Genomic DNA, 23,932 nt, shown 5'->3' on the forward strand with positions numbered 1-23,932 from the left:
GGCATCCAGGGTGGATATATGAAGGCAGGCTATTGAAGTGTCTGGATTTGGGTTATATTCCCCATTAGACTGGCAGAACCCATACGTTTTCATCAAATGCAAAACTATGTATTTGCTTCAATTTTTAGTTGAAGAGAGTATGTAGAATGTAGACATTGTATAGAGTTCAATTTGTTGTGTTGTTCTGTTTTCTCTTTAACCAATGCCACTTCAAACAGGGATTTAATGATTCCTGAAATTAGACAGAATCTACCATAGAAATGCTTTAAAGATGTATTGAACCAAGGGAGAAAAATTCAGAGTAGAGATACCTGAAATTCTTTTATAGCAAGTTTAAAAATTTGACAAAATAATCTGGAAATGGTGTTTATTATTTACTAGAATTTTGTGCAGCAAAACTATGTGGCTTCCTGAAGTATGTTGTTTCTCAAATAGAAATTGGTTTGGTGAAACTCATTCCCATTACTGGGAAAAGTTTTTTTTTCTTGCGTTTTGAATGAGGTAGACAAAGATAGCAAAGGAGTTCCTCTGTTTTTATTATCACATCATTTATTGTTTATTATATCATGCTTACTAGAATGTGAGGTTCTAGTGAATGTTTTTGGAGTTCTTGAATGATTTTGTGTTCAATTTCAAGGTATTTTCTGTACATGTATTGTCTGAATATTAAAATTGATACTAGATTGTAATTTGGAAATGTAGTGATCCATCACTCTTTCCATTGCTTAAAATGTTATTTTATCAACATTGTCTTGTCTTGTGAAGTCTTTATTCTAAAAAATATTCCATTTTCCATCCTTAATTTTCAGGGTAACTTACTTTGTTGAGGTTATAAACAAAATGACAACAATAAGTATTTTCTTAATGCTTTTCTTCATTGCAAGCATGGTTAAACTTAGGTTGCTCTGCTATCCAGTATACTGTTGATTATGATAGTCAAGGTGGTAGTCCCACCATACTTTCCCAACTAAGCAAGTGATTTAGCCACCTTCTGAATGTGGAAAACCTAAGAATAATGACAATAAAAAATATTTTTTGTCTAGTGTGCCATGGCACAGTGGATTGGATCATGTGAGGCTTCGTATGCTGCCTAATGCAATGTAACATTGCGGATAAAATAAATCAAAATACTCAATTAGACTTGAAAGATGATAGCTCTTGTAAAGCAACTGATGTGAGAATATGTCAATGCAGTAAATTTCAGAATTTTATTAAGTCTAGAATATTTGAAACCCAACAAATGCATATGAAACAAGTGATTAAAAATACAGCAGTATGCTTATTACTGACAAAGCTGTTGCCTGAAATGGAATTCAACTAAATTTAATGTTTTCTTTGTGTGCTCAATATTTTTCTTCATTTCTGCAAGTGCTTCCTGGAGACATTGACTTGAGCTTCAAAGCGTACTGCTATGAATGCTTTAGTGATTATCATGGCAGCTAGACTCAGAATTTTCAGTATATATATATATTTTGGTAAATAAGCATGGAGTTGCTGTAAGTTGTGTGTAAGCAATTAGGAAGCTTATGAAGACATGCCTATTCTCTTTACTTAAGCTGTGTTCTTTTTTGTTTCTGCTTTTTTTTACTTTATGAAGGTAGAACACTCAATTCTCACTCAATATACAGAAGTTTAAATATGTTGCTTTATTTGATCACTGTGATGGCAACTGTGAATTAAATTTTTCAAAAAGATAGGCAAAAAATGGTTCAAAAGCAAGGTTATTTTCTTTTTTTTTTTATATATATCCAAAAAAAGGGTGCACGCATGTGCATGTGGTCTTCCGAAATACAGTGTTTATTCTATAAAAATATAATGCATTTTCTTAAATTTACAAATAAATTGTTAAATTAATGTGGTGGGTTGATCTTGGCTGGATGCTAGGTGCCCACCAAGCCGATCTATCATTCCCCCTCTTCAACTGGACAGAGGAGAAAAAATAAAAAGAGCAGCTCATGGGTCAAGATAAGGACAGGGAGATCACTCACCAATTACTATCACAGGCAAAACAGAGTGATCGTGAGGAAATGAATTTAATTTATTGCCAATCACAAGTCAGAGTAGGATAATGAGAAATAAAAATCAAATCTTATAAAAACCTTCCCCCACCCCTCCCTTTTTCCCAGGCTCAACTTCAGTCTCAGTTTCTCTACCTCCTCCTCCCCAGCAGCACAGGGGGACAGGAAACAGGGGTTGCGGTCAGTTCATCACATGTCTCTGCTGTTCCTTCCTCACTCTTCCTCTGCTTCAGTGTGGGTCCTTCTCATGGGCTGCAGTTCATGAATGGCTCCAGCATGAGTCCCTTCCACAGGGTGCAGTCCTTCAGGAACAGACTGCTCCATCATGGGTGCCCCACGGGGTCACAAGTCCTGCCAGCAAACCTGATCCTGGGCTCCTCTCTCCATGGGTCCACAGGTCCTGCCAGGACCCTGCTCCAGTACAGGCTTCCCACAAGGTCACAGCCTCCTTCAGGCACATCCACCTGCTCCAGTATGGGGTTCTCCATGGGCTGCAGGTGGATGTCTGCTCTACCATTAACCTCCATGGGCTGCAGGGGGACAGCCTGCCTCCCCATGATCTTTACCATGGGCTGCAGGGGAATCTTTGCTCTGGCACCTGGAGCGCCTCCTCCCCCTCCTTCACAGACTTTGGTGTCTGTGGAGTTGCTGCTCTCACATAGTCTCACTCCTCTCTTCTGGCTGCAGTTTGTTGTACAGGTTTTTTCCCCATTCTTAAATATGTTATCACAGAGGCACTACCACTGTCTCTGATTGGCTTGACTTTGGCCAGAGGTGGGTCCATCTTGGAGCCAGCTGGCACTGTCTCTATTGGATATGTGGACAGCTTCTGGCATTTTCTCACAGAAGTAACCCCTATAGCCCCCATGCTACCAGAACTTTGCCACACAAACCCAATACAATTAGTTAAAAATTAAATTAAAAGTGGCTTCTTCAAGAAATTTGTCTTCTGGGTTATATTTTCATGTGTGTTCTCAACAGCAGAATAACATTCTCTGAAGAACAAACCTTCATTTATGAAAGGAGGGTGCCCCCATTAGTATCTGGATTTGTTCTCTATTAATTTTAAATATGTAGGAAGTTTTCAGAGTCTGATAGGACAGTGTTAAGGACACTTGGGTACTATGAATATAATTTTGATTTTGTAATCTGTTTAGATTTCTTTTAAGTTTAGCCTCTGTGAATACTTATTAGTTTCAGAGTTCTTAACACTTGTTCTTTAGATTATTAAAATGCTTCTCTAATGTATTTTCCTCAATAATTTACGTGTATTCATAATATGAAATTTATGTTGCACTTCATGTCAGAAGAAAAAATTCAAATAAAATGTGTTTGTTTTTTCTTGTAGGTATTGCATAATAAAACCAATAACCCAAAACTAGAACAAAAATATAATTAACTTACTTTCTCTGTGTAGCCCACTGTTTGTGAACGGGAGCTCTGTGTATTTGCTTTCCAAACATTAGGAGTCATGAATGAAGCTGCTGATGAAATTGCAACTGGGGCTCAGGTAGAATTATCTAATGCTTATTACATGCCTGATTTTTTATAGTATACTTAGTCTTCTCAATTTCTCCTAGTATTTATTAACATGTATACCCATTATGAATACTCTTTGGTAAGTATTTTTCCACTCTTATACTATACCTGTAAATACATTATTTTATGCATGGCATTTTCAAACAGTTCTAATGAGGTGCTTCCGTTTTTACTTCCATGTTATTAAAGTAACTGTTTTCTTGTTCTGTTGTATTCAATTAGGTCACCTGGGTTGTTAATAAAGGCAGACATTGTCATTTGGAGATAATTCCCATTTATTTTCACTGTTAAAGGAAAAATTTACACAGACATGGGTACCACTAGGCTTGCTTTAATCACAACTCAGAGTTGGGCCACCACCTCAGTGAGTGGCAGAGAACAAAGGGATACAGCACAATTTATATACACTTATCAAATCATTAGTCAGTGTCTGAAATTTTTAGAAGTTTCCTTTGGTCTTGTCAGTTCTGCGAATCCATCACCTGACCCTGTCCCAGCTGATTCATCTATTCGGTTCCAGTCTCTGCCTCAGTTCCAAGGTCCTCCTTGGATCATGATCTTCTTTCTGACTGCTTTAACTCACACAATCCTTCAAGCACACTTAGTCTTTGAGCAAGCAATTCCTATTCACATATACTATTTTTTTCTAAAAACACCTGCATTTTTGAGAGCAGCTGTGTATACAAATTGATCATCTATTGTTTCTCTATTCTCCTACTGATTAACTTGACTGGGTTTTAAACCAGCCTTGGATTAGGACTATACAAGGGCCAAGGCCTGGTTCTGCCATTTAGCAGCTTCAGCACTTAAAACTTCTTAATTCAAAATACATTTTCTTTAACATTCACCTAATGAGCCATTACTACTCTCATGCAATTAATAAGCTACTTCCTGTTCATGGTGTTAGGATGCAGCTATCCACTGAGTATCTGTTGTTTTGATCATTAAATAACAATGGGAAAGTCCTTACCGATTTTGCTACATAGGGTTTTTTCTCTTTTCTCAAGGATCAGGAATTTAATGAAAGCTTGCTTCCTGACTCTAATTTCAGTCATTAATGTATTTATAACCATATCATTGTTTTCTTTCATAATTTGTGTATGTGCCTAAAACAAAGTATTTTAAACTATGTTTCCAAATCACATTTAACCTTAGATTGCAATAGTTACAGGACTTTGTAAATTAAAAAAATTAAAAGAACTTATGTTTAAGATCTTTTTAAGATCTTAAGTTAAAAATTTACACATCTCACGGAAAAGTGCATTTTTCTCCAATTTCCTAAACATGTCACTCACTGTGCACTTATGTAGTAAGCAACATGGGTTTTAGAAGACCAAATGTTCAGTTAAGTTAACTTTAACTAGCACTAGTAAGTCTAGCCACTGGAAATAAACTATTTGGCTAAGTGCCTGAACACCACCTACGGGCATATCCTCAAAGGAAGAAACTTGCAGCAGTGTGCACCAGCTTCTTCACTTGAGTATATAACTGCAGGATGTGAACATCAGCTCATCTGATGTCTGAAGACAGATGGCTATATTTGCAACATCTAGCATGCCAAACATTGGGATACCTGTGCAGGCTTGTAAGAAATTTAGAGAGGTGTGCTGATGAAGCCCCACCTCTTCCCCAGCCTGAAGTCCTCTGGACACCTCAGCTATGTGTTTCTGTGAAGCTAGAGTTTTATTTTTTGAATGTAGGCACTTACATGGTATTTAGGTACAAACAAGTAGCTCTCACTTCTCTTTTTAAATACAGCTGACAGGAGAGATGGTTTTGATTAGCACTCGTGTTCTACATAGGTATCAATGTTGCAGGGTTGCAGGCATATGGGGAGCTTGCCCAAGATCTCTAGAGTACCTCTACATCTACAGAGCTTTGCTGCAGGGTACTGAAGTGATTACAACCTTAATGGTACTTAAAAGAGTTAGATAAGAGGTTTTGTGGATTGTTCCACTGGACCTAGATGACTAAATCTTGCTAAGTCTCACTCTAGTGATAGCATTGCACTCAGCTCACTATATCTTATCTGGTCAAGATCCTGTTCCTGTTTGCAGAAATAAATTAACACTTTTAGGGTATGATATTAGTTTAGGATGGTGTGACTCACATCATAGACTATCAGCACAGTGGTTATTTTCTCCATTGATTATAAAGAGCTTAGGCTGACTAGTAAGAGGTAGGTGTTTGCATTGCGAATCTCTAAATTTTGTCAGATGAATCTTCCTTTGAACCATTTTGTGTAGCGAAAGAGCCTAAATATAGGTTCCCGTTATTACAAATCACATTCTGTTCTTTCAGCTGTGCTTTCAGATAGTTTCCTAAGGTATATACCCCTACTTTGTCACTCCCAATATTCTGATGGCTCCTTCTTAATAGTGAGAGATAGCACTTTCTAAAACTTTCAGTCCTGAACTCTACTTGCCTTATTTCAGTCACATAGTCAAAATGCCTGAAAATTAAATGTCTGATTTGTTGATAGTTCAGACACCCTGTAGCGAGCCTCTGGAGAGAGAGAGAGAGGCACTAAGAGATTGATGTCATAAGAGAATTGTCATCAGCAAGTGTCATCTTGTCCTCCTTGAAAATATTTAAATCCTAATTTATGAACTTCAGTACCTACTGTTAAGGAGAAGTTCAGGCCCAACTATAAGGACATTTACTAGATTCACAGCACTTCCTATTACCAAGGAATGCATACGCAAGTTTGTATTATAATGCTTGTATTAGACTTACCTCCCAGTTTAAGTTGCTCTGCATTCTCTCAACTCAAAACAATGATCTCAGGTGAAATCAATGGTTTAATTAAGCCTCATCTGTACATGTTTTCCCCCATGTCAGAACAATATGTTGGTATTATGGTAAGAAACAATATAGGAGTCAACAGTTGCTTTAAAGGAGGGCCTTGGTATGGTGTTCTAAGAACTGTGCCAATTTTAAGACATAGTCCCGTTGTGCAAATCATAAAGCAAGACAACTTTGGGTCACTGTATTAAGAGGTTTGGGGACTCAAACAACTCTTCCCTAGTAGTGTTTTGCAGCTGGAGGCTAAGAAGTGCTTCTGAGAAGCAGGATGTAGAACTCAGGCTCAATTTCGTAGTGATACATTTACACACTTGCAGGCCTGTTGCCTGACCTGACTGTATATGCAGACTCCTGGTCTCCTTTGCAAATGCTAATGTGGATGCCCTATTTTGAAACATTCATCATACTTGTTGGTATTATAAACTGGAAAGAATTCAGAGCACCATGGATGAAGGAACCATTATTTTAAAATTTTCATTTTTCAATATATGTGAGAGATTTAGTGACTGAAGCTAACAGAATATTTTTAAACTGATGGAGAAAATTGTCCATTTATGCCAAAGGAGCAGAGGAGAATGGCAACAGTATCACTCACTGCAGTGCAGTTCCTTTTCCCTTTCATCACGGCTCTTATTTTCATTCTGCTTCTCTAAAGGACCATCATTTTTTTTTTTACTCCAAATGATCAGATACAATGTCAAATATATGATAAATTCTAGAACAGCTTGAGCTGTGAGATGAGATCTGATCTATGCGGAACTGTAGGAGGAACCAGGGATGCCTAGTAAGTACGGCTCATCTCAGCTTTTCCTTTCTGTCATGGAAAAGTCTATTTTCACACAGGAATGTTGTCAGAAGGCACAGAGAAACCAGGGGGAAATGAGATAATTTGCAGCTACATTTTTATGCAGCAAGCAACTTTGGATTTCATTATGAGCTGGTTTCACAGTTGCCAAAAAGCTGCATTCTCTCTGTTTTGTGATTGCTGTAGTCTATTTTTAACCTCCGAGTTACAAATTTTGAAACAATTATACAGAAATCTGTTGCTAAGTTGAATATGTGTCTATGTGCACATATGTAAATACATGCCTGTGTACACATTACATGCATGATCTTACAGTGAAACCTCGGAAATCATAGATATTCAAAACCATGTCATAATTTTGTACAACAGGAAGGAAGGAAGAGGATCTCCCAGTGTGAGCCATGTAAATGACCGTTAAATCACTGCACTGTTCTGGCTTTAGCAGAAGCAATGTTTCCTAGTGTTTCCATGATTACAATCTTCAGGAGAACAGCAGGCAGTGGTACAGATTGACAATCCCTTCCTCTTTCTTGAGCAACATTTTTCACTGGCATCTACTGCAGAAAGATACACAGATTCAGCATAACTTCATTTCCCTAAAGAATTAATTTCATCCAGGAATTAGCACATGTACACAAGAGAAAGCAGGACTGCAAGCAATGTATTTGACATGCTAATATATTTTGGACCGGATACTGGTCCTACTTATGAACCTGGAATAATGTACCAGGGCTGGACCCAAAGCCTGTTGAGGTCAATGGAAAATTTTCAGTCCTAAACTATGTCCTGTGGATAACATGGTTTGGGTAATATAGATAACAATTAAATATGGTATTACTGTAATGTTTAAAAAAAGCAGACTGGATGACACAGTATGAAAGTACATAAAATAAATAATTATTTTCTTTATCCCTAGGTGGTTGATCTATTAGTATCCATGTGTCGGTCTGCGTTAGAGTCACCTAGGAAAGTTGTCATTTTTGAGCCATATCCTTCTGTAGTTGATCCTAATGATCCTCAGATGCTGGCCTTTAATCCCAGGGTAAGTAGTTATCTTTCATTATGTCATAGCTTGATTTCAGTCATGTGTTAGATTTCAAAGCAAAGCCTTCTTCTGGAGGAGTCTCCTTTACTGTAAGAGATACAGCTCCAGAATATAGCACAAGTGTGTGACTATTTTTGGAACTTTGTAGGTTTTTTAATTGTCTCTGAGAAGGTATTTGTGAATAAACTGTAAATTGCATTCAAAGTTATGTTGAAGCCAAGACCTTCTTTTAGGGTACAAATTATAGGTGCAAAATTGTATATTCTTAGTGTCTTTCTCTCAGTGTACACATTGGACACAAAGAGAAAGATGGCCTTTGGGAGGTGTAGACGATGTAGACTGGGGGATTTCTTGTCCATCTTTTTATTCTTAAAGTGGTTACTGCTATCATCTCATTTTATCATTGCAAACAGTTATGGCCTTAAACTTAATTTTATCAAATGTTGGACATAACAGTCGAGTTTTATACAAGCATCAAATTTTGAAGAATTGTGTTTGCACTACTTGCTCCTCAGGCTGCAAATGCTGCCTCTCAGGGAAGCCCTGGGGAAGTTGTGAACTATTACAGCTCACTTGAGACATCCTCAAGGGTGTAAACAAGAACTTTGGATGCCCTGCATTGTGATGCATTTCACTTTTTCTGAACAAAGGCCAGTTAGAGATGGTCTTTCTCAGAGGAAGGGACGGGACGAGTGTATTCTGTAGTGTATGGGAAGGAGGACTTGCCCGGAGGTGCTTGGAAAGGGACTGATAAGGAGACAGCTAGTCTGGCGGCTAGGGTGGGGGTTTGAAGCAGATGAGGGACTGTGAAAAGTGGTCACACTAGAAGAGTAGTGGAGAGAGGCCCTGGGCTGATAGGACCCACACCATCTCCTCCCAGCTTCTTGCCAGCATGGGTGAGGTGAAAGCCCATGGGCAGAAGTTGGCAAGACCCAAAGATGGAGAACAATGAGGCTCCTGAAGGCAACATGGCATGTGGAGCTGGTGAAGGATGAACTGTTAATTTCATCCTCTCAGAAAAGGTGGAACCCTCTGGTAGTGGTTCCCAGTCAGAAGGTAGACAAAGGTCAGGGTGAGGCAGAGGGACAACTGAAGGACCTGTTAGCAAAGTAAACACATCTGCTTGTTTAGCATTTTATTTAAAATCTATTTGTTCACTATATTATTTAACTTAATGGCATATTGTCCAAATAACTGGCAGAGCCTGTGTTTAGTTACAAATATTTGTTTAAAAAAAGACCTAATTTTTAAAGTAAGTCACACTGTTGTGTGTTGGGGGTTCCAGTGAAATTCAAAGAAAAAACATCATGATAATATTTTTTCAGGGAATTTTCCTGGAATATGAATGAGAGTCCGTGTATAAAGTGGAAGGAAGCTAATGGTTAGAAATGTTTGAAAGGATTGGTTTGCTGAACATTCATCCTAACTTTGGTTTTATATACACTCAAAGAATTCAGGTTTTTGTAGAGCCAAAGACCAATATACTTTTAATTTATTTGCTTATTTTATGCTACATCAGAAGAAGAATTATGAACGAGTCATGAAAGCATTGGATAGTATCACTTCTATTAGAGAGATGACACAGGTGAGTTTAAAAATCTATACATAACTTAATCACTATTTTTAGAACTAGGAAGATGTTTTTATTGCTTGCCTATGATGAGTGGGGAAGTGAATAGTATCATCTCTTTCCTATAGAGCTGTAATAATATTTAAATGTGTGTTAAAAATAACAAACCTATAGAATCCATAATGGCAGTCAAATATAAGTGTTGAAATAGAACTCAGATCATTTGAAGTTTAAATAAGAGATAATAACAGCAAAATGGGACATTGCAACGAGATAATCACCAACTGCTGCATTTCTGGAAATATTAAACTGGGTCTTTTATTTCCAAAGCAAAAGAAATTGATTTTGTGATAGTTTTCTGAATGATAGCTTTATTTCTATTATAACAAAGCACTAGATCAGCTAAGTATGGTTGGGGACTTGGAAGGTTGAATCTCTTGGGATTACTACCATACGATTTCTCAATATTCACAAGTGGGACAGAACGTGATAGCTGTACTTATGTTTATTGTTACACTTCCCAAACAGCCCAGCTGATTATAAGTGATTATTGAAACCTCTCCCACGTACCTTGCTTTTCCAACTGTTATATAAATGTAACCTCACAAGAGTTTATAAATCTTACTCTATATGTATTCGTAAAGTACTTTGGCATTCTGGAATGAAGAATGATGTGTATAGAGAGCAGTAAAATACATTGAAAATTAAAACTCAGATATTTTGTTACTTAATGTAACATCTTGTAAAAATTTTAAAAATCAGGTATTTCTGTTACCTAATATAATGCCTTTTAAAAAGAAAAATAACCACCATTTGGCCTTTTTTTAATGTTAAAATAATTCTTGGACTGAAAATTTTTAAAGGGTTGCTTTTCACTGTGATTGAAATCAAGACAGGTTTTCAAAGGGATTATAAACTGATACAGTATTTTACCAGTTTATACCATAAAACAGTTAACAAATTGGAGTGGATTATCTTTGGGTATTTTGAGAGACTTAATTTTGTGAAATTTCAGTCCAATTTCTTATTCTAAGAGCCAAACATAAATAGACATCTTCTGCTGTTCTCCCTGAGATCACCAATGTTTGCTATAATATACTCATTTTTATGCTAATTATATGCTTAATATTTTACTCCATGGAAAATAATTGCTATATTAATTCTTGTTGTCAAAACACATTTATAACTGTACAATGCTAAATATCAGTAAAACTGTGATTTAAGCCTAATAATGAGTCCCATGGATTCATTTTAATAGATGAAATCATGGGCAATATAACATATAAAATCTAACCTTATGATTTCAACTAGAAATAAAGAGTGTAATTACTCTTTTCTAGGCACCTTACTTGGAAATAAAGAAGCAGATGGATAAACAAGACCCGCTTGCACATCCTCTTCTACAGTGGTATAAAACTGACTCACATGAGATGATAATTATTAAAGTACCAAGTTGAATGAATAATCACTTCACCAGTTTAATTTGGTATAAACTCACCCTAAGAATTAATGTCAGGGTTGACATTTGCAACTGCATTTGTTTCTGGACCTCATCTGGGCCCTCTGAAAACACTGGAAAGACTCCAGCTTATTTGTATGGCCTCAGATCTGATTTGTAGTCAAGTTTTGGACTGCTTTCAATTGATAGGTTCAAAGACCTGCAGCTGGGTAATTTGTGGTGGCCATTCATAACACATGCTTAAGAAGAAAAGTTTTCTTTGGTTATTATGTCTAATACATCTAACTGTTTCTTATTTTAGGGTTATTTCTAGTAATAGATCACATATTGTGAAGCTACCAGTGAATAGGGTAAGTGTCTGTAGGTTCTTTATTATTTTCTCATGGCACATATTAGTATTTTAGGTGGGACTCTCTTGTCCAAATGTGTCTACATTCAAATTAATCACATGGGCTCCATTAATAGACAGGGGAGAGAAATAGGCAGTTTCAGGTCATAACTCATAGAACCATGTTGTGAATATCTAAAATAGGTCAAAGGAATAATGCTCAGAAAAAGCCTCTTTGAGATGAGTAGCTCAAATGAAAGTGTCTACCTTATAGTCATCTGTAGAGGAATTACAGAGGAATGAAGCTGGGTTAATTAGCATTGATAATATACAGCTGTGGGCTGGCCTCAGTGGCAGTGGGTTGGCTGATGTGGATAATGTGCAGCTGTGGCTAGTTCCTGCTAAGTAGTTAAATAGCTGTAAGGGGTATGGGAGGGGAGCTGTGGATGGAGAGAAACCTGGAAGAAGGTGCTTGGGATGTAGGTGAGATAAGGAGAGGCCCAAGGAGAAGCAGGGGGCCTGGATGAGGAGAGGCTGGTTGAAAGAAGAGCCCAGAGAGGGAAGAAGCAGGGTGGTCTGGCCTGAAGAAACAGCATGGACAGTAAATGAACTTCTGAAACCTTGTGGGGGATTGGTAGCTGTGCTGGGGCAAGGCTTGGGAACTACTTATTGAAGTTAACCTGGTATGGGATGGTAAAAGCCTTGTTGCAACTGGCTAGTTTTGATAGTGCTATAACAGCTATCTGAGAAGAACATCACTATTTGTTTTGTTACCCCATAGAATATTAGATGAAGTGTACAAAAAGCAGTATACAAGCATGATCTATCAGGAGATCTGCATAAGAGTATGCTGTACAAAGAATATAGCTCTAGAACTTTAGAGGGATGGTGCTGAGATTAATTTCTGAGTATGTGTGCCGCTGATCTTCTGAATAAAGGTGTAGTAATCTGCAGCCTTTCATATCTTAATTCAAAGCCTGCTCTGATCAGAATACTATAATGAAATTGTTCAATTTAATTACTTTACTAGAGCCATATTAAGCTGAAGTATGCTTCAGAAACCTCTATATGTTTCATAAATTGAAGGGCACTTTACCATAGTTTTTACCTGAAATCCGACAGTAAATGAGACCAACTTCAACTTTGTTCATGTAGTTATTTAAATGCAGTCATATATTGTGTGAAATAGTATGGCATCTTAAGAACTATCATTATGGAAATACAATGCTTTTGTGTTAATCAACTTTACGCTACTATATTTTACAGCAACTCAAGTTTATGCACACTCCCCACCAGTTCCTACTTCTCAGTAGTCCACCAGCCAAAGAATCCAATTTCCGAGCTGCTAAAAATCTCTATGGAAGTACCTTTGCATTTCAGTGAGTACATACATTCATATTAATTAAAGGTTACTAAAATGCTATATTTTTGTTCTCACAATTTGATGTTTACAGCTGGGAATCTATTGTTTTAAAGGATTACTGATTTCATTTTGTACTGTACATTTTAACACATTTAACTCTTTCAGTGGTTCACACATTGAAAATTGGCATTCCATCCTGAGGAACGGTTTAGTTGTTGCTTCCAATACAAGGCTGCAGGTAAATAGCAGACTACTTATAGACTTTAGCTAACTTGTGCATGTTTGGTTACATATTAAGCTTAGGTGAGTTTTCAAGGGATTTGGTTCTGGTAGCCTTACAGATGGCAAAAAGGGGTGACTTCAAATACCCTTGTTTCCTGGAAAAATTTCTGAAGCAATTAAAATAAAACAATGTGTCTGCTAAAATACCATTGGTGGAATCAGTGTTTCAATTTTACATTACACAGAAGCACCTCCAGGAGGCTTAGCTCCATACTGCTTAAAAGCAGTCTCAGGAATTAAAACTTAGAGCTATGTAATCTATGCCTGTTATAGGACCCAAGAGCATACTAGGCTTACAGAAGCTGGGTTTACAGCATCTTCTATTCTCCTCTGGTTTCTTTGGGAAGGGGATATGAGTGTACTGGCCAGGAGGGAGCTATTGCAAACTTCAGTTTTTCAGACTGAATCATCAGGAGACGCTATTGCAGAGCAAAGTAGGCAGTATCAGAGGGACTGGGGAGCTGTAATTCTGAGTATTTTAGCATCAGGGTTTTGACAGGTCATTCCCTGGAGCTGAGTCAACGAGACATTGAAGGAGGATCCTAGACTGCTTACTAAGGATTGGGGAATAGGAAAAAATGAAAAAAGGGAATAGAAATATCTGCTGTTCCTCTTAATGGTTTGGCTGTCTCTATTGGCATCTTTGTAAGTTGTTTTTTTTTCCCCAAAAAGCAGGATTTACACACCAAAAGTCACCAAAGTAGACAAAAAAGTAAGCATGAACAAAGGGTTTTAGAGTTGAGATACTGGGAAGAGGAGGAAGCAGTAAAGACTTTTGCACAAGTTAACATCTTTAAATCTCTTACACAACTAGGACATATCCTGAGCCCAGTTCATTCTGCTTACCACAGTACAAGCCCGTGGTGGGTTGACCTTGGCTGAATACCAGGTGCCCACCGAAGACACTCTATTGCTCCCCTTCTTAACCAGACAGGGGACAGACAATATAACAGAAATATCATGGGTCAAGATAAGGACAGGGAGATCACTCACCAATTACTATCACAGGCAAAACAAATTCAACTTGAGGAAACTAGTTTCATTTATTGACACTGAGATCAGAGTAGGATAACAAGAAATAAAACCAAAACTTACAAACACCTTCCCCCCCCCCCCCCTTCCCTTCTTCCCAGGCTCAACTTCACCCTTTATTTCTCTACCTTCTCCCCCCTGAGCAGCGCACCGGGATGGGTCATGGGGATTGTGGTCAGTTAATTTCAAATTATCTCTGCTGCCCCTTTCTCCTCAGGGGGAGGACTCCTTACACTCATCCCCTACTCCAGCATAGGGTCCCTCCCATGGGAGGTAGCTCTCCTATGTGAGTCCTTCCCACAGGATCCAGTTCTTAATGAACTGCTCCAGCATGAGTCCCTTCCACAGGGTGCAGTCCTTCAGGAACAGACTGCTCCATCATGGGTGCCCCACGGGGTCACAAGTCCTGCCAGCAAACCTGATCCTGGGCTCCTCTCTCCATGGGTCCACAGGTCCTGCCAGGACCCTGCTCCAGTACAGGCTTCCCACAAGGTCACAGCCTCCTTCAGGCACATCCACCTGCTCCAGTATGGGGTTCTCCATGGGCTGCAGGTGGATGTCTGCTCTACCATTAACCTCCATGGGCTGCAGGGGGACAGCCTGCCTCCCCATGATCTTTACCATGGGCTGCAGGGGAATCTTTGCTCTGGCACCTGGAGCGCCTCCTCCCCCTCCTTCACAGACTTTGGTGTCTGTGGAGTTGCTGCTCTCACATAGTCTCACTCCTCTCTTCTGGCTGCAGTTTGTTGTACAGGTTTTTTCCCCATTCTTAAATATGTTATCACAGAGGCACTACCACTGTCTCTGATTGGCTTGACTTTGGCCAGAGGTGGGTCCATCTTGGAGCCAGCTGGCACTGTCTCTATTGGATATGTGGACAGCTTCTGGCATTTTCTCACAGAAGTAACCCCTATAGCCCCCATGCTACCAGAACTTTGCCACACAAACCCAATATAGAACCAGTCAGGGAAAAAATATCTACTCACCAAGGATCCTATACAGCACTGTAGGATCTGAAGGGGTGAGAGCATGATTGCACATTCCTATTGGACTTCTGCCACGTTGCAGAGACAATGTGTCATTGGGTCAGAGGAAAGACGTAAGTGTGAGCATGACTCTAAAGCCCAGTGGTCATAATATCTACTTGGGTAGGAGGTACTCTGGATTCTCGTTTGTGCTCCAACAACTACTTTGTGTGTTTTCTTTAAAGACTTTTCCACATAAAGCAGTCAGTCCCTGGAGATGTGAAACCCATGCTTTCCCCCCATTCCAGACAAGGAAATGGCCACAGCACTAATAAAAAGTGCTGTTTTGTTGCTTAGACCAAGCTCTGTGATGCAGAAAAGTGATGTTGAAGAGTCTTCCCTTTCCATTCCTTTCTTCTTTTCAGACATCTGGTAGCTTTGTGGGTAAAGCACAGTCCAGTAGTAATGGGATATGCATGTCTGAATTGGCTCAGGCAAAAGCTTGATTGAACCCATTCCTTTAGTACTCAGGCTGAACTAGTGACTGAATTTTTCTATAGTATATGTGCAGTGTTATCACTGTGTCTTCATTTGTTACCTTAAAGAAAAGTAGCTGTTGTTGATGGCAATTCACAAAGGGTGGCTTAGGTTGTGGTTCCTGCCAAGGTTTTTATGTGAGATATGCTGAGCTTGCTCATCCTTGTTAAGTCTGAAGTGTATTTGACCACCTACAGAAGCATCCTCCATGGTAATATTAGATTTAAAAACAGAAAATGCAATTTTTTAATATAAATCTGATGTAAAATTATCTTTGGGTATTTGGACATGGTTTCCAGAATATACGTTTAATTTTATATTCACAGCATGATTATTTTTAAAGACTTCTTTGAACACTGGACAATAAATTAGTGCAGTGAGGCAGATGCTTATCTACATTAGGACTTGTGCCTATCACTATTATTTTTTCCAGATAACCAAATTAATGTTAAACAATCACTCCGCTCTTTTTCAGCTCCATGGTGCAATGTTTGGAAGTGGAATCTACCTTAGTCCATTGTCAAGCATATCATTTGGTTACTCAGGTGATATTTATAAATCACTCTAAAGTTGGAGAAATATAGGGGAGTATCTTAGTCTACTGCTTTTCTTACCAGCTTCACTGTTTACAACACTTTAGTAAATCTTATCTTTGTAGGCCAAGATTTAATTTATTTAAAAAATAAAAAAATTGAAGTTCCCTTATTTAATAACTGTCCTCATTTTCCAAGGTACTGAGTATATTGATACTGTGCGTTAAGTAAGTAGTAGCTAATAATGGCTGCTGTGTGTAATGGAGCAGGTCCTGATTATGCAGTAGAAATCCAACTTCGGGTTTGTGATTTTTTTGTCAATGTCTGTCATGAATTCATGGGCTTTTAGGACCTGATCTGACAAAATAAATAATTCATCAATATACGTGTTCAACTGTATATGTTTAAAAATATTTTCAAGTATCACCATGTCAAGGTTACATAGAAAGTACAGGACAGTGTGTTTATTTTAGCATGAGAAGGGGAGGGAACCTAATTTGTCCCACTAATAAATCCATGAGTGAGTGTTGCAGAGTTTTCCATGTAAGAATAAAATAAAAAATAATAAAAAATAGAAGCAAAATAGAAACATGATACACCAATGTGTATATTAAGAAACTTTCATAGAGATTTTAAATTACAGTGATTTTTTTTCCTTTAGTTATGTTGTATTTGCAGTTTCATAGAATGGTTTGGGTTGGAAAGGACCTTAAAGATCATCTAGTCCCAACCCCCTGCCATGGGCAGGGACACCTTCCACTAGATTAGCTTGCTCAAAGCCCCATCCAACCTGGCCTTGAACACTTCCAGGGAGGGCGCATCCACAACTTCTCTGGGTAACCTGTTCCAGTGCCTCACCACCCTCACAGTAAAGAATTGCTTCCTAATATCTAATCTAAGTCTACCCTCTTTCTGTTTAAAGCCATTACCCTTTGTCCTATCACTGCATGCCCTTGTACAAAGTCCCTCTCCAGCTTTCTTGTAGGCCCCCTTTAGGTATTGGAAGACTGCTATAAGGTCTCCGTGGAGCCTTCTCTTCTCCAGGATGAACAATCCCAACTCTCTCAGCCTGTCTTCATGCGAGAGGTGATCCAGCCCTCTGATCATCTTTGTGGCTCTCCTCTGGACTCGCTCCAGCAGGTCCATGTCCTCCTTATGTTGGGAGCCCCAGAGCTGGATGCAGTACTCCAGGTGGGGTCTCATGAGAGTGGAGTAGAGGGGCAGAATCCCCTCCCTTGACCTGCTGGTCACGCTTCTTTTGATGCAGCCAAGGATGCAATTGGCTTTCTGGTCTGCAAACGCACATTGCTGGGCCATGTTGAGCTTCTTGCCAACCAACACCCCCAAGTCTTTCTCCTCAGGGCTGCTCTCAATCCATTCTCTGCCCAGCCTGTTCTTGTGTTTGGGATTGCCCCAACTCAGGTGCAGGACTTTGCACTTGGCCTTGTTGAACTTCATGAGGTTTGCACAGACCCACTTCTCTAGCCTGTCTAGGTCCCTCTCTATGGCATCCCTTCCCTCTAGAGTATGAACCACATCACTCAGCTTGGTGTCATCTGCAAACTTGCTGAGGGTGCACTCAATCCCACTGTCTGTGTCCCTGACAAAGATGTTAAATAATACTGGTCCCAATATGGACCCCTGAGGGACACCACTCATCACTGGTCTCCACTTGGACATCAAGCTGTTGATCACAACTCTTTGAGTGTGACCATCCAGCCAATTCCTTATCCACCAAGTGGTCCATCCATCAAATCAATGTCTATGTTTCTTCAAATATTAAAGTGTTGGTATAGTTGAATGTGTGTTTTTGTGCATGTAGGTAAATTTAATTCTGAGAGTTTTAGTTATGTTTTCTGATTTTCAGTGTTTTTAGGTAATGTCACAATTAATTTTTAGAGTTCAGTATTTTTTACTAGTATTTACTGAATTTCGGTGTCAGTAATCTCTAAATGCCCTTTTAGCTTTTCAAAGATTACACAAGTAAGGAAGCTCTTTAGGACTCACTAAAAATGCAGGTTGCAGTATCATTATGTCACAAAATGCCCTTCCTTTTGGACAATGTTGCTTTGTAAGCTTCAATGTGTTTTTTCTCATCTCTATCTTTTTTTTGGTCCTTTCCACCCAGTTTCCTCCAGAAAGGAGGCCTATATTCCCATGAAGTATATAATATTTGATGCCATTAAAAACCACAGAGGAGTCCTACACTCCCTGTTACTTCATAGACTTAAACTTCTCTGTAATTCAGTCTGTGTGTGCAAGCTATCAAGAAATATGGGATACTGGAAAAGCAAGGAAGCCTGTAATAGCATACAATACAGGAATTTTATATAAATTAACGTGTAGACTATAAGAGAAATGTAAGGCATGAATGTAGGTGTTTAGATTTCTGAGATGGAAATTGGATCAAAGGTGGGTGACAAATAATTTAATACTTTTACCTGTAGATAAATTAATTAAACCAAGGTAGACTTTTAAACTGCCTTTAAATAAATTAATTACTCCTAAAAATTTAGACTTTTAATAAGTCTAAAGTGTTAAAGATTAATATTTAAAGTCTTTTCTCTCATGATTTTACTGTTCTACCCACTGTAAATCAGACTGTTATTTCAACCTGAATAGGGTCAGTTAAACTCAAGACATGCTGACATGCAACTCTTAAGCAACCACCTAAGAGCTGAATTCAGTGGCATTTAAGCTCATGTTTATCTGTTTTTGCATCTGCTTAATGTTAATTTGACTTTCCTAAGGTCTTTGCAACACATGCAGATGTGTTGGCAATTTGCAGGATTAAATCTAAATATTCTATGACAAAATTAACTAGCTTTTTGACTGCCATGCAGAGGATTGTGATTCCCACTGTGCTACCTGTTTCATTCTCCATACTTTGCTTGTGAAAGTATTTATACGCCAGGGTATCTTACATGATTTTAATATTCTTAGGGATGAACAAGAAGCAGCAGAAAGTGTCAGCTAAAGATGAACCAGCTTCAGGCAGTAAGGGCAGTAATACATCACAGGTACAGTACATTAACTATCTCTGGAAGATTTGTGGTTTTACGTTTGGGAACTTGGTAGCTGAAAAAGAGGCAGTATTCCCTTTGTGAAAGTTAAAAGTTTTATTTCATTGAATGCAATCAAGAACTTCAGAGACTGCAACCATCAAATACAGCCCAACTGCTTTTAGTAACAATTTACAAAGTGTACTGCAGGTACCTGTGCCATTCTTTTTCAAGTAGTTGTATTTGGGAAGAGAAAGAAAACAAAGTACAGATTGCATTATTACCCTTAGCAAGCCCTTGCTTTCTGAGTTCTAGACTTGCAGAAGAACCATGCAAAAGGAGTTGAGAGTGGTTATTGCTGAGAAAGGAGTAGCATTTCATTGATAGCAAGTCAGTTTTTCTTTGTCGTAGTTTTAAGATATTAAACCATTAGAATTCTGCTTTATCTAAAGCAAACATAGCATTTATGTGTAGGGATAAATTTTGAGAAAGAAATATTACATCTGTCTCCATCGTTAACATGTAAAAACTACAGAATAATCTTGCTTTGGAGAGAGATTGGTATGTAACAGCAGAAGCCCTCAGATATGAGAAGACCAGTAAAATATCAGGGTAGTGGCCAAAGAATTGATGATCAAATTCACCTTGTAATTATTTTTTTCTGCTGTCTGATAGTTCCAATAATATTATTCATTCTGTAATAATAGGGACTTTTCTTTCTGGATAAAGGAGTTCAAATCCCTCCTACAATAATCCAGAAAAATAATATAAATGTATTTAGAAATTCTATTACATTTAGAAATAAAATAGAAATGTTTTAGAAAGACTGCCTCTATCTCTGTTCATTAACAAACCACTGAAAATAGCAGCCCTCTCCTTTGTTACTTTTTCACTCAGTTTGTCTTACTGCACTAATTAAGTTTTCTCATGTTTTTACATCTCAGACACAGAAGAAAGGACAACAGTCACAATTTTTGCAAAGCCGTAACTTAAAATGCATAGCCTTATGTGAAGGTAAGCTGAAAGCCCTTGAAAAACTGTTTTAGTCATGGACGTGGTGTTACTGGATGCAAATCAGTGAGACCTTTAGTTCCAGTACTGGTTGGTTTTAGCTAAGAGACTACTGGTAGGCATACCAGTACTTGTTTAATAGCTGACCTTTATATTTCAGTTCAGAATGTTTCCCTCTTCAAACAAAATTTGTAACACATGCTGAATTTTCAAGAAATAATAATATGCACGTACTGACGACTCATCTGGTCTGTCTTTCAAATGTGATCATATTCCTAAGCCATCAATATAACCCAAGTCATGGTCTTTATTTTAAAAGGTGACTTCTTGCAAGCTCTTGACAAACGCATTAAACACCTACAAGTCAGAAAAAACAGCTTTCCTATTGAATTTCCAAATAATATTTCACTTCTCAGGCAAATATACTGTTCGTCTGGTAACCAGTCTGTTCTCTCTGATGGCTTCAGAAATTTTGTGAAGTTAAAATCCAGTGCATATGAGTATGGTAGTTCTTGAAAGACTTGGCTATACTTTTATTTAGTTATAATGAAACCTCAGCAGATTTTGAGAACAACAAATTATAAAATGTGAATAAGAATTATACCAGTAATTGGTAAGTAGTCTTACTGGCCAAACAAAAAGAAAATAAATTAAATTCAGGGTTTTTTTAAAAGTAAAAATTCAGACAGACAGTGGAAAAGATGTTATTTCAAAACGGAAGCTTTAAGCTATATATGCTGCTTTTTAATATATTTTTGAGAATGTTCAAGTGAAATATTTAATATGATTAAGATGTCATTTAACATGAAAATACAATTTGATCTGAACAGAAAAATACATAAGTTCTAAAACTTTCAGAAGAAGATATGAAATTAATCTAGGATTTACTAGAATTTACTTGGCCTTTCTAAATATAAATTACGTCTTTCCTAAGGACTTTCATCTATGTCATTCTTTCCTCAAATTTATTAACAGATCATGGATCTTATAAGGGTGAATTTTAAATAAATGTAAAATATATTTTATGACATTCATATTCACTTCATTTTTCTGTGAAAATAAGTGTTTAGGGGAGGTGGCTAATATAGATTTTAAAATTAATTACAAGAGAAAAATGTTTGTTAAAAATTACAATTCATGGAAGATATGGTATAAAAATTGAATATGCTTTTATTCATAGCAGTGTTTAAATGCATTTATAAAAATCTTTTCAAATACAGATTGATAGTAATGATTCTACCTAGCAATAAAAAGGTTTATTTCCCGTGTTGTCCTAATTCTGTTGGTAAATAACCTATCATCAGATACATTGTTGTTTTCTAAATGTTGAACAAGTTTTCACAGGCTTTGTGATCTCCTTGAGTCATAATTGCTATACTTCTTTTTTTTTAATATTTGGTATTATTGCAAATCTCAAATTTGTGGTATCTCAGTTTCAGGCTTTATCCTTCATATCTTATTTTTGTCTCAGCCATCATCAAACACAAATATTTCTGTTCCAAAGTCTGATTAGTTGACTCATATGCTCCTTAGCAGCCCTATGGCCATTTAAAATTGGTTTTTAATAAATATACTTTTTAATTTTTCATTCCAGTGAAGAACTGGCTCCCATATATCTGTGTTTTCTGGAAAATATATTTTGGAAACAAGAATCAAGTTCATCTCCCTGTTTGTACTAGCAGCCAACTTGGAGTCTATGCCATGCCACAAACATGCACTGGAAAATTACACATTCCCAGAAGCCTATTTAAAGTGTTTAAAAAACCAAATATTTTAAAACAGTATTTTCCAGGCGTGTTTTCATCACTATGAAATTTATTCTTTCCCTGATAGTGATAACTTCATCCGATCTGCACAAGCATGGAGAGATATGGGTAGTTCCCAATACGGATCATGTGTGTACAAGATTTTTCTTTGTGTGAGTACAAAGCTGCTTTTAACATTCAACATCTGTCCATTCTAAGCCTTTTTCCCCATGTTCCTTCCAATAGCTGTAAATGAAGTAGATAAAAGATGTTTCTTCCTAATTCTTTAAAGCAGGGGTCCTCAAACTACGGCCCGTGGGCCAGACACGGCCCCCCAGGGTCCTCAATCCAGCCCCTGGTATTTACAGAACCCCCCCGCGCCCCCTGCCGGGGTTTGGAGGGGGGGAACCAAGCAGCCGCAGATGACTGCCTGCCACTTCATCCACGCTGGCCCCCTGGTTAAAAAGTTTGAGGACCCCTGCTTTAAAGTATCACTTCATTTTTTATATATCTCTGTATTTTTGCTAAGAAATACATGTATAAGTTAGTGACAAAGTTTTAGTAGATGTTTAGTTATAGAATAAATTAATGGAGAGTTACTGATTTTTCCCACTCAATAGCATTACAGTAAGTCTATCCATATATTGTAAAAAATCTCTTCTATTTGGATGTATGTTTTAAAGCTGAGGTATTTGTTAAAGGCTTCCTGTCTATGATGTGAGCATTTCCCCTCTCACCTATGACTTGTAATTATATATCAGCATAGATTTCATCCCTGCAAAGAGAATCATGCAGACCAGTTGGAGGAGCATGCTGACTTCAGATTGACCAGCACTGGGGTTTTCAGTGCTCAGGACTGTTTTATCCATGCAAATCCTTAATACAGGTGATTTCTCATAAGGAGAAAACCCCTGGAGGTTGTTGTGGTGTCACCACTAAGTGGAGGCCCACTTGTGACAGTTTGGGTGCTGCAGGCATTGTGATACATTGTGCATGCTTTGGCACCAGCCTCACATAGGGTGGTCTGGGAGCAGCTGCAGAAACAGCCTTTTCCTTTATATCTCCAGTAAGAGGGAAGCTGCTAACATGCCTTGGTGGGCCAGGTGCTGGCAGAAGTCCCCTTTGGGTCCTAGTGAGTTATTCAACCTCAGGGTTTTGATGACAATGGCAGCCCTACCACCCTTCACTCTAGATTTTAGGATCTGCATATAACAGTGAAGTGCAACAGAGCATTTTAATAGAAAATGTTAACATATGGAATAAACACTCTTGATTATTGAATGAAACAGTTTTGGATGTGTTTAATAAAACACTAATTTGATTTTCTGTACTTTTTTTTTAGTTATGAAGATGGTCAAGTGGGTGATACAAGTATAAATACACAGGAACCAAGCATTCATAAAGAGATTCTTCGAGTCATTGGCAATCAAACTGCTACTGGTTAAAAAGGCCACTCTTATTTAATTGATGTGAATTCGAAGCCTTCCTCTGTCTCAAAGCTGGATTTTGAACTGAAGAAGATGCAAAAACTAATTTATTGTTATTATTCTAAGCAAATTAACCCTTTGAATACTTAATGCTTTCTTACTTGGTATTTCTTATCTCATCAAAATACCTGAGATGGTATGAATTAGCAACTGTAGGGGTGCAAAGTCTATTAATATACTACACTAATAATAATTAAACAGGCATTTGGATTGTTCACAATAAACAGACTTTAAAAAGGAGCTTTCTGCTGTTATTTTTATATTAAACTTCAATTGGAGGTTTTAGTACTGTACACTAGTATTTTAAGTTTAGAATGACTTAATTATAAGCAAGAGAGAAGATTTTATAGCGGAGCACCTGTATCATGCATGATACTTTGCAATAAGTAACTATTTCATATTTAAA

At 37.8% G+C, this 23,932-nt stretch overlaps 1 protein-coding gene across 1 annotated transcript in view; it reads left to right on the forward strand.

Annotated features, from left to right (window-relative positions):
• The window catches only part of LOC129734862 (protein mono-ADP-ribosyltransferase PARP8-like), a 160,065-nt gene extending 136,299 nt beyond the window's left edge, over positions 1–23,766 (forward strand). The window contains exons 15-26 of the mRNA XM_055700203.1: positions 3,436–3,528; positions 8,084–8,209; positions 9,732–9,797; positions 11,123–11,190; positions 11,543–11,591; positions 12,836–12,948; positions 13,098–13,170; positions 16,224–16,293; positions 19,225–19,301; positions 20,228–20,297; positions 22,128–22,212; positions 23,382–23,766. Of these exons, the coding sequence (XP_055556178.1) occupies positions 3,436–3,528; positions 8,084–8,209; positions 9,732–9,797; positions 11,123–11,190; positions 11,543–11,591; positions 12,836–12,948; positions 13,098–13,170; positions 16,224–16,293; positions 19,225–19,301; positions 20,228–20,297; positions 22,128–22,212; positions 23,382–23,484 (993 nt within the window). The 3' untranslated portion in view covers positions 23,485–23,766. The remainder of the gene's footprint in view (positions 1–3,435; positions 3,529–8,083; positions 8,210–9,731; positions 9,798–11,122; positions 11,191–11,542; positions 11,592–12,835; positions 12,949–13,097; positions 13,171–16,223; positions 16,294–19,224; positions 19,302–20,227; positions 20,298–22,127; positions 22,213–23,381) is intronic.
• Positions 23,767–23,932: the final 166 nt, after the last annotated feature.

Source organism: Falco cherrug (genome assembly GCF_023634085.1).
Source record: "Falco cherrug isolate bFalChe1 chromosome W unlocalized genomic scaffold, bFalChe1.pri SUPER_W_unloc_1, whole genome shotgun sequence".
Classification (NCBI taxonomy): domain Eukaryota; kingdom Metazoa; phylum Chordata; class Aves; order Falconiformes; family Falconidae; genus Falco; species Falco cherrug.